Genomic DNA, 12,166 nt, shown 5'->3' with positions numbered 1-12,166 from the left:
TACGATAGGTGATTTTTCTTCACTGGTATCGTCTGTAGTTTTGATAGCAGGTCCTTCATATAGAACGTCGTATTGGTGAAAATTGCACGAAGAGGTAGGCATCGGTTCCCAATAAGTATATCCATCCTCCGAATCGATGCAAAATCCTTCACTGAGCGTACAAATTGTTCCTGATTTTAGCATTATTTTCCCAGTATTTAGTTTCACGGGGACATAGGCTGATTTCAAAGATATTCTGGCGACAGCTTGCACGACAACGTCGTCCCATGTTCCATAATGGTCGGAATATTGGGTGCCTTTGCATTTTCCATCGTTGCCTACGCTTCCGGCCATGGTAATGCTGTAGGAGGCGGTTTGGTTGACTCGGATGCCGTCGATTAAAACTCTTGCTCCTAGCGAAAGAGTACCATCACGAAGCATTCGTTTGCACTGTGAGTGTCCGGTTTCAATCATATAATAACTCTTCTACATTATTTGAATCTAACTCTCTCTCTCTGAGAACACAACATATTGCTAAATAGTGCATAAAGCAAGTAGAACATTCTTTCACAGAAGTATAGGTAATTATGTCATTTCCGCAAATATGACAATATTCTTCTTGAAAAATACCACTATATATGCCATGGAATTGTATAAGTCCATATGCTTGAAAATTTTGTTGAATTAATCTGAAGCAGGTGACGCAATATCTATTATCTTCTATTTTAATATACTGGACGTTATAACAATGATAAGAGAAAATTCCAGGGCAATGCGTCAGAATGTAAGGTGGCTTATATCTATAAGGCTTAGGTCTACACATTTTATGAATTACTATTTCTAAGTAGAAATATATATATATACTTATTTTATATGTATTTAAAAGTTATTACTATTGTTATTAAACTTGGACCAGGCTCAGGTCGTCAATGTCTTCAAGGAATGGATTCTTTTGCTGAAAAGATAATACTTGTATATATATATTTCTTTACTAGAAGCACTTATATATATAACTCTATTCTCTATTGTTTTATGTGTAAGATTTTTCTTTTCGTATTTTCGTATTTTATGTGTTAGGTGTTTATTGTGTTTTCTTCTTTTTCTCTCCCCTATATTAGTATTACTACCTTATGATTATATCTATATGTTTTGCTTTCAGTCGTCGATGACTGCTAATATTATAGGATCGTCATAATAGTTAATTGTGCGGTGTAGTTGCTCCATTTCGTTAGTAAATTCGAAGTACCGATTGATACAAGGATTACAATGAGCTATGGGTTGGATAGTTCCCATGTGATTTTCGCATGCATAACATTTATTTCTGTAGAATTTTGTGCCATCTACGCACTGATGTCTCTTAGTTTCCTGGTATAATGACTTTACTGCTTCAGGAATTAGTTTATTATAACAAGGGACGCATAAAGTGACATGTACATCATTTATCTTCTGATAGGAATAAGTTTTGAAACAATGTACGGTATATAATCTTTGAAGAGCTTCTACGGAAGGGTGTGAGGAGGATGGTTCTGAGGAATTTGGCTGACTGTGCGATGAATGATGCATTTTGTTGTTTGAGTTTGATTAATAATATCTAGCTCCGTTTACATGTAATATGAGAGGATTAGGAAGAGTATTGATTTGTCTGTCGTCGCAATACAATAAGAATTCTAAGAACCTTAATAAACATTGATCGCATTGATATACAGGTTTGACTATGGTGATATCTGCATTACACCGCGCGCAAATTATTTCACGGAATTGTTCGCCGGAAATCAAGTGGTGTGATACTATCCACTCATATTGATTTTGATATTGTGGTTGATAAATGTGATAACACTGAGTACAGTAAGCGAATCCTGACGCAATGTGTCTATACGCAAAAGATTTATAGCACCGCGCAATTGAAAGTATTTGACATGGATCGAAACTAGGTAATGTTGTGTTGAATTGTAACCCAGTAGCATGGTTTCTTGAGCTCATTCTATAAAGAGAAAAAGAGTAGTGCAAAACAAAAGTCGATAGCTATTTAATAGCTTATTCAAAGTATCCACTTATACGAATTAATGTATTATCTTCTGTATCAATTTGTTCTTCTTCTAGACGAGTCGAGTACGACAAGTATGCATCGTTACACAAAGAGCATTGTCTCAATGTTCTTAGCGCAACTAGAGGTATTTTACATATTTTACATATTATAGGTTCGTAGCTTTCGTGATTACAAGATAATGACAATGAAAGAATTTATGAAAATATCTATAGTATTCAGACAGCAGGGAGGAGTAACAGTTTGCGCAGATTAAGTATCCGCGTCTGGTGTGGGTATATCCGGTGGCTTTAACGCACCATGTAATGTGTAATCGTTGCTGTACCCGTGAAAAGGCGGGTGAGGTTTTGTACAAAGGATCTATTGTTGGTCGTTGGCGGGGCCAACACATCTGAAACCAAAAAGTCTTTCTTAGCATTTCATCCTGGTTCAATGTGAGCTATCTTCAATTTATCTGCGTGAACAACTCTCGACGAGTTTTTAAATAAAATTTTGATGTTGTTGTTGGGCAATGTTTCAAGTACTTCAAAGGGTCCTATATATTGATCAGAGAATTTTCCTTTAGCTGGTTCTTTCAATAGGAATACGTGATCTCCCTGTTTAAATTCTTGTGCGTGAATGCGTTTATCGTAGTAGTGCTTGCTTCTGTTTTTGGATTGAATTAAATTTTGTCGCGCTTCTTCTTGTGTGTCGCGCAATCGATTGAATAAATCTGTTAAATATTCAGTATATGTAGGATCTATATTTTCTTCCACTATAGTGTTAGATGAAGGTAAGCGTGCTATTCTTCCAAAAATTAATTCAAAAGGAGAAAATTTAGTGCTTTCATGTATGCTCGTATTGTATGAAAACATTGCTAGGGCAAGATGATCATCCCAATTTGAGTCTTTGTTAATTTGGGTTTTGAGATATTCTGTTAGGACGTGGTGAGACCTTTCTATTGATCCGTTAGATTGAGGATGATACGCGGTAGTATGATATTGTTTGATTCTAAACTTTTTCGCTAGATTTCTCATTAAGGCCGTTAAGAAGTTAGATCCTTGATCGGTTAAAATGGCTTGTGGGGCACCGTATATGCATATGAAATTCTTAGTAAAGGCATCGGCGATTGTTAATGACGTGGCTTCTTTTAATGGTACCGCGATTGAATATTTTGTTAGTAAATCCTGCATGGTGAGAATGTAAACGTTTCCGTTATCAGATACGGGTAATGGACCTACAATGTCCATTGATACTTTGTCGAAAGCAGATCCGGGAGTGTCGGTGATTACCATAGGCTGTTTAGTTTTTATTCTAGTTAATTTTTTTAATTGGCAGGTTCGACAATTCCGGATAAAATTTTGAATATCCTTTTTCATTGTATTCCAGTAATAGAAAGTTCGCAATCGATTGTAAGTTTTAGTTATTCCTTTATGTCCACCTATTGCTGAATCGTGATATTCGCGGATAAGAGCTGATCTGTCTTCTGTATTTGGTGTTTGAATAAGATCCTTGCATATAGTTACGCGAATATTAATGTCATTTACCTGTTTAATTAATTGTTTTTCTACGTAAGCCCAAGGGATATTATCAAAAAAGTTAGTATTTTTAATTGAGATAGATTCTAATTATAATTCATTTAAAACGTCTATTAACGATTTAATACAATTTTTAATGTTATCTGGCTCTATTAACGTGCGATGATTGAGTTTTAGTGGTAAGGATATCAAGGTCTTAGAGCGCAATGTATTTATTTTTGCTCTCTCGTAGGTTACATCTTTGTATGTAGGTAAGAGATTGGCTTCTTGTAGCTCTCTTGCGCCGTTATCAAGAGGTTCTCCGTTCAGAGTTATAAAAATTACGTAATTATCATTATGTTTTAACAATCTGTCACGGCTTATTAAAACTTTAGCTTTAGAGCCAGTAGGTACTTCTACGTATGGCAAAATATCAGTTAGCATTAATTCTGTGTCGCTTTCATCGCTGCTTGTTTCTAAATCTTCATTACTAATAATGCTTTCATTACTATTGTAATCTTCAATAATCATCGAGTCAGTAATTGGTTCATTTGTAGGCATATTGGGATGCGTTATTACAGATGGGAGAGTATGAGGGATAATTTCGACGGAGGTTTGGCCAAGGGGTTGTGGCATTGAAAATAGAGATTCGTCAGAGTCAGAGTCAGGATCAGGTGGAAGAGAGGGGCTTTTTCTAAAGGGCAGGACTTGGACAGTTGGGTTTCTTGACAATGCATCAGCATTATTATTTAACGTTCCCTTTTTGTATCGTATATCGTAATCATATTCGGCTAATTTGATTCGCCATTTTAAAAGTCTTGAAGTTGGGTCTTTGATAGAATGTAACCATACTAGAGGTTTATGATCTGTTACGATGGTGAATTTAGTGCCATATAAATAAGGTCTAAAATGATTCGTACAATATACCATAGCTAAACATTCTTTTTCGATAGTTGAATAATTTTGTTCTGCTTTATTAAGTATTCTTGAGGTATATGCGATGGGAAGATCTTTCCCGATTGGCCCTTGACTTAATACTCCGCCGATTGCATATCCGGATGCATCGGTAGTTAAGTTAAAAGGTTTACTAAAATCTGGATATTGTAATATCGGTTTGTTGCATAATTGGTCTTTGAGATTATTAAATGCGTACTCTTGATCTTTTTGCCATTTGAAACAATTATTTTTCTTAAGTAAATCAGTTAGAGGTTTAGCAATTTTTGAAAAACTTGGAATAAATCGTCGATAATAACCAACTAATCCTAGAAATTGTTTTATGTTTTTAGGATTTTTGGGAGGAGGAAAATCGTGGACAGCGGTAACTTTGGTAGGGTCTGGTCGTACGCCGTCGGATCCGATAATATGACCGAGGTAAGCTACTTCTCGTCGCAAAAATTCACATTTGTCGGGTTGTAATTTTAAATTAGCTTTACGTAATCTTTTCATTAATTTATTAAATTTTACTTCGTGTTCTTTTAATGATCGAGCGTATATAACTATATCATCCATGTAAACGAAAAGCTCGTTGCCTTGTAATCCAGATAGTACATTGTCCATTAATCTTTGAAATGTTGCAGGGGCATTTTTTAATCCAAAGGGCATTCTCTTGAATTGATAATGTCCGTAAGGAGTGGAGAATGCAGTTTTGTGGGCGTCATTTGGATCCATTGGTATTTGATGAAATCCTGAAGCGAGGTCAAGAACTGAAAAATATTTAGCGCTTCCCAATTGGTCAAGTATATCAGTTATGTTGGGAAGGGGATAAGCGTCTCCAATTGTTTTTTCGTTAAGAGCGCGATAATCGATGACCATTCGCCATCTTTTATTTCCAGAAGAATCGGGTTTCTTAGGGACGATCCATACTGGCGAATTATAAGGTGAGAGAGAATATTCTATCATATCGTCTCTTAGTAATTTAGTTACTTGTTTGTCAATTTCTTCTTTATGCATAGGAGGAAAGCGATATTGCTTGGTGTGGATCGGAGAGTCATCCGTAGTATGGATAGAATGATGGATTACACGAGTGGTTCCCAATTTATCATTAGGCAAATGGAATCTATCTAGATTATTATAAACCAGTGTCTGAAAATTATTCCTTTCTTCCATATTTAAATGTTCCAACCTTAGGAGTTTTAAAGCAAGTTCCGCGCTCTCTGGCGGTGTTTCAAAAACGATCTCGTCTAACTGAGACGGATTATGAGTTGAAGGATGGCTCGTGCTCATCTGATGCCCTCGGGAATCAACGACATTGCAGAAGCCTTTATGAGACGTAGAAAAATCATCTTTATCTTCCTCGGAAGAAGAAGAGGATTGGTAAGAAGAATCAGGATTAGAGACACAACGAACTGTGGCCTTGGATAACCCTCGGGCTCCGTCGGCACCACAAGAAGAATATAGATTCTCTTGGGTATCAATGGTGTCAAATTCCTGCAGAGTGAATGAAGGTATTTCTATGTTATACTCTTCATCATTAGTATTAAAAAGAGGCAAGTAAGCTTTGCCATGAATATTAGAAACTATCGCGTCTCCAAGGTATATTCCTTTGATGGAAGTTATTGATGGAAGATATCCCGTTTTTATTTCAGGATTCGTGATTTTAACGAAGAAAGGAGTGACTGTTCTTGGTTTAATGTTAACATATTCCACTTCGTCGAATGGAATCGAAGTATTTTCAAATAGTAAGTGTTTTGTTTTAAAATCAACATTTGCATTTCTATCTTTCAAAAACGGATTACCAAGAATACCGTGTTGCGAGAAAAGTATATCGTTGAAAACAATGTGAAATTCAGTTGGTTTCCCTAATACTGATATATAGATTGCACCTAAAGTATTAATGGGTTCGGATGCTATTCCTTGCAATGATTGAATATTTCTTTTATCCGGAAGAATATTAGAATTGACGTATTGTTTTTTAATTAAATTTAAATCAGAACCGGAATCTATCATAAAGGTGCATGTGGTTTTTAAATCAGGAGAAGATAAAGTAACAGTAGGAGCACAAGTGCTTGCTATGAGCCGATGTTTATTTATTTTTGTGTTTCTAGATTTTGGTTTTCGGCATCTACGAATCGCACGACTCGAGAGGGGTTTGGGCGTTCCTGTTGAGCAGCGTCCCGGCGAACGCCTCCTTGTACCGGAGCGCTCTGACCGTTTCCCTGATTGTCAGAAGATTGATTAGAGGGATTCATGTCTCCAGTGAATGATTTTCTATAAGCTAATTTCCGGCATGTAATCAAATGTCCAGGAGTTTTGCAGTAACGACATATTTTTTCAGTGGGAAAATTTGGACCAGGTTGTCCAGGAACTAATGGTTTAATAAAAGGAGCGACGTTATTACGCGTGTCGTGTACTCTGGGGGCGAAAATGGGAGAAGCTGTTGGATTACGTGAGGGGTTTTGAAGAATACGAGGATTATAGGTAAGGTCTGCACGAGGGGCAGGAACAGGTCGTGTGGGAAAAGCAATTTTCCTACGACGATTTTCGGTTTCCAAGGTTTTGCTTAATTGTGTCACGTCCAGCGCCTCCGCTTGACACCAGTGGCCGTCCGTTGACTCCATACGTCACCTGTTAAGTAGACATAGTAAGCGTTAAGCACCTATAAAATTCTTTTATTTTCTTTTTCTTTTTATAAATATATATATATAGTTATTATTAAGAATCGATTAAGCCGATAAATACCTTTTATTATGTTTCCGGCTAAAACATCCTTTTCTTTTTTTTTTCTTTTTTTTTTCTGTTTTATCCCCATCACTGGTTCTCCCCTATCACCTACCTAAAAATGAAGGAAAATAATTAATTAATTGTCCAATGAAAATTCTTACCTATTTTCCGGCCACCCGGTATATCACCTTCTGGTCCGCCTCCTCAGCACCTGAAAAAGAGAAGAGAAACGACCCACCAAGTCGGTCGAACATCTTAATTTTATTATAATTACCCATTTAGTTTTGTCACTCTAGTTGCAGTATCTGAAAAATAAAAAGGAAACATAATATTAAGTATGCGTCAATAGAATAACGTAAATTAAGTAATAGCGATAATATAAACCAATGTTCACTCCACCTCGTCTTCACCACTCTTACTAAACACAAACATACACGTACACATCACCATAGACACACGCATCGAGAATTAACCACCACCCGGTATAACAAAAATATAAAGTAAATCTATATAACAAGCTAAAATCACTCAAGGAAAGAGATCGTAACTGCTAATGAGCGGAAATACAACTCCCGATACATGTTCACCTTAATAAATTGACACCCGGTATATAAACTAACATTGTCATATTATCCAAACATTAGTATAAAATAGTGTTTAACAACCGACCGATTCATTTGGTTAAATTCCATAAGCTTCATATAATAAACTCCGATCGGTACTTTCGGGACACCCTGTATATGAACTTTCATTAATTATTAAAACTGAGCAAGCCAAGTAACTCGTATGTGCAATTGCAACTTCCTATGCACAGTCTAAATCACTTTTCTCAATATATCAAAAGTTGTCGCAACATCGAAAAGCACCCAAATTTTAACGATTTAAACATCACATAAAAAACCCGCCCAGTGACCTTAATTAATTATTTCCTGGCGCCTTGACTCATAAGGAACCGAAAAAGGTAGCAACTTATAGGGCTACAGCCCCGCCATAAAAAGTTAAGCGCACATTGTTATAGACCCATTTTGCTTCAGGAACACCTCATATTTTCAACTTTAATAATTTATTTATTTTAATTCGCACCTCCAATATATAATTATGCCTTCACTATTAAATGCAGTTTTATATCCCAAAGCCGAATTAATACCACAATAACGTACATGTCTAACGATTCTGTCACCCAAATATAATAACTTGTCAATTTTACTCATATTCCACCGCAGCGCAGTGATTTCATAAATCCAAATTTTAACAATAATAAAAGATTCGATCAAACCCATCTTCTGCATAATAATTTCTTACCATGAATCCAATTTGGTTTGCCAATAAGAATCCGGTCAGCTATCATTTATAATTATTTCATATATCAACCATGGAGATAACTTGGTGCATGCACATATACATATATATATATATATGCGACTCGATGCAGATATCATAATCCACAGATGTTTTAAAGGCAAATTATAATGACCTGACAAGAACTCCTCGAGGCTCAGACAATATTTAAGTAATCAATTAAAACCAATAATAATTAAAATGAACCACTCATAATACATATATATATATATATATATATATTATAGTGAAAACAATATAAATATCCCATAAAGAGTTTAGAACGAATAAAGCTCTGGAAGATAACTAAAGTTAAATAGTCACACTCAATATATACAATTACCTAATTAACTCTTACTTATACAAGGTGTCTGAAATAACTTGAACGTGATAATATTCTCAAAACTTCGTTATCATTTTATTGAGGATGAATGATAATTACAATATACATATGCATAATAAACAAAATGACCATACCTATATATACGGTGGTACGATAATACACACATCATACACTACATAAACCAAATATAAACGCATAATGAACACCCAGAAATAATTACATAGATACACGCTCCTTAACAAACACACCATAAAATTATATAACAATAGTCACTTAATATACCCGGTGACACGAAAATACGCGCGTTATAAACTTATCATCTACACAATGTTTAATCAGTATCTGACTATTATAGACATATTATCCACCCAGTAACACGCAAATACACACACTCTATAAATAATTTATATACATAGTGACCCATTAGTACGCACAAATAAAGCACTCTCAATAAACCTATTATAAACTTATTACAGGCATATTCATATATTAACATACACATAATCAATGTATCATATACATGGTAACGCAATAGTTTCGGATCCTATAACTAATTCATACATATTCCAAGCGTATCACTTAAATTACACACTCAACCTCTCACAATATAAACTTGTCTTAAATTTATGCATTTATACACACTTACACACTCCTCATCCATCCATTGTAAATTTATCACGGCATATTACATGTGCATTTATACCATTATTACATATATATAAATATATAAACCTTTACTACTAGTTATAATGATATACATACATACATATAGTTATATAATAGCGAGTTTAACGTCTGTAGACTAATTTAGATCTTGTAATCCACGAATAACATTATGCGACATCATAGATAATTGTTAATTAATAAGTTAATTAGCGTAATGCTCTCATATCTCTACAATTATTTAAGTACAACGCTATAATACAATGCGGCGATAAGTAATTAATCAGATAAGTTATCGTAACGCTAGTGATAATTGCGATATATCTAGAAATAACGATATAGATATTACATTATAATGCTAGTCCCGAAGCTTCTAGAACATTCAGGAACCGCCGGATCACGTGAAAATTTCGGACAAACACCGTGATCGCTTACTATTGCCCGGCGCGTGATACCCGTGACAAACAAGCATGACCAGGATCGGACCACGTTGCGCGCGCTATAATTCAGAAGGTGGGAGCCCTCAGCGACCACGGGTATATAAACGGGAGCACCGTGTGCTCAGAAAATCAGAGTATTCAGTTCTCGCCTAGACAGTTCAGATCATTAGACAGTTCAGATCACATTTAGTATTCGGCTTTCGCCCGACAGTAAAATCTGTTGTACGGTTCGTTCCGACCATTCAGTTTTCGCATAATCAGTATTCGATCAGCAGTCAATACTCGATTCATACAGTACCCAGTAAATTCATTGTACGCACAGACAGTCATTTATACGATTTAATAATCAGTTATCCTTATAACATTCGATCATACATACGCTCTCGCAAATTTTCGCGCAGTGTAATTAATATTATATCTTCGAATCAGTGTTTTCTAGTTCATTACGGTATTATTCATACAAAATCATTAATTGAGAGAGACTTCGAGACTAGCATATCGCGAATACTATTAATTAGCCTTCAGTTCTTACGTTTACTGTCGTATAAATCTATTCTTGATTATTTGTATCCACTGTTACTATTATATTTCCTTTCTCTTTTTCGATTTCCACGGCGCTCACAATACATATCGAATTCTATCTATCACTTTTAAAGATATTTTATCTAAATTTTCGTTTGCAGTGAATTACTTCTATCAACAATATAAGCGTATTATCTTTTCCTCTCCATGCAATTGTTAATGCCGCCTATCTATAATATCGTTTACGCGTCCGAAACCAGTCTGTGCGTGAAATCATAGTCGAAGGAAGTTCTATTAACTAATGTTGTAATACTAATATTGTAGATCCACATTCTCGTGTACACCTGCGTTACAGTGTGTTTCTCAGTGGTTCCTGTAACACATAACAATTTAGTGAAGTGAGTACGTTGTCGTAATTATTAAGATATATTCGTGTAATCATTAATCATATTGTTTACGTGTAATTACTCGAAATATACATACTTGTGTCAGTTCGCGGCCCCTGTCCATTCCGGGCGTCGGTCATCTTTTCGGTGTCAATTCTTCTCGCCGTTAACCTCTCGCGTCTATACCTGTAAATATAAAGACAAGCTTTCTATTCTAATTTTAATATTGAAATTATCGGGCAAATTAGTGCTACTTATCTGACGAGGTCATCCTTCCTTCAAGCCTACGTCGGGCTCTCTCTTTCATCCTGCGGCGACGCGCGCCTCCTCCAGGGCGTTCTTGTATTCCCTATAGCTTCTTCCTTTATATTTTTTTTTTTTTCCTTTCTTTCTTTCTTTTTTTTTTTCTTCTTTTCTTTTTCCTTATCCGCTCACCAGTGGCAAGGTCCACGACGTCCGCCTTGACATACCCAGAGCCTCAGATATCTGTAACTTATAATCGAAGAGATTAATATTTTATTCGGACGTCTTCATAGGGAATGTCATTAGACAGAGAGCGATAACCATTCTTACCTACACCGTAGGGCGCCTCCTCCAGGGCGACCTACATCCTTCCTACGTAGTGTGCCTCTTTCAGGGCGATTCTACGTCCCTTCTAGCAGTGCGCCTCATTCAGGGCGGCTCTGCCTTCATCCTTCGTAGTGCGCCTCCTTCAGAGCCGGACTACCCCTCTCTAGGTCGCACGCCTCTCTCAGGGCGAACGACTCTCTTCTCCGAGGAGCGCCTCTTTCAGGGCATTCCGCCTCCTAGCGTGCAGCGCGCCTCTGTCAGGGCGATCTGCCTCCTCTCAGTCCACGAACCGCGCCTCTGTCAGGGCGTCTCTCACAATTCCTCCGATCGCTCTTCTTGATCTAAAATATAGAATAAATATTAAATTAAAGTAAACTCATTAAGGCTCACCCTGCCCCCGCAACTCGTCAGATAAGGTCAAGTCAACTCGTTTACCAATTTACTTTAACGCGTATGTTTTTTTTCTTTTTTTTCTTATCATCACTCGCGTTACTATTACTAACCCCAGTCTATACCCCTCCGCGTATTCAACTATGGCGTTGATTATGATTTCGCTTACCTCCTTAGTTGCGTCATGGGTCGGTCACGTCGAGCAGGGCGTGCTCACCAATTGAAGCGCCTCATCCGGTCACTATACCAAGGCGGCTCCTACCTGACGGTCCGAACAGCTGCGTCGCCACCAGGTAGTCAGAGCCCAGCATCCGTCGGGTATTTCACTTACCCTC

General features: G+C 36.6%; 1 protein-coding gene across 4 annotated transcripts in view; it reads left to right on the top strand.

Annotated features, from left to right (window-relative positions):
• Positions 1-9,835, top strand: part of LOC140669315 (uncharacterized) — a 67,578-nt gene extending 57,743 nt beyond the window's left edge. For all 4 annotated transcript variants that reach the window (XM_072899034.1, XM_072899035.1, XM_072899032.1 and 1 more), the window contains 6 exons: positions 4,806-4,890; positions 5,097-5,396; positions 5,472-5,963; positions 6,105-6,197; positions 6,564-6,714; positions 6,794-9,835. In XM_072899034.1, coding sequence (XP_072755135.1) covers positions 4,806-4,885 — 80 coding nt within the window. In that variant the 3' untranslated portion in view covers positions 4,886-4,890; positions 5,097-5,396; positions 5,472-5,963; ... (1 more) ...; positions 6,564-6,714; positions 6,794-9,835. The remainder of the gene's footprint in view (positions 1-4,805; positions 4,891-5,096; positions 5,397-5,471; positions 5,964-6,104; positions 6,198-6,563; positions 6,715-6,793) is intronic.
• The last annotated feature ends 2,331 nt before the right edge of the window (positions 9,836-12,166 follow it).

The sequence above is a fragment of the Anoplolepis gracilipes genome, chromosome 9, assembly GCF_047496725.1.
Source record: "Anoplolepis gracilipes chromosome 9, ASM4749672v1, whole genome shotgun sequence".
NCBI classification, from domain to species: domain Eukaryota; kingdom Metazoa; phylum Arthropoda; class Insecta; order Hymenoptera; family Formicidae; genus Anoplolepis; species Anoplolepis gracilipes.
The sequence above is the reverse complement of the archived record's forward strand: the minus strand, read 5'-3'. Positions and strand labels throughout refer to the sequence as shown.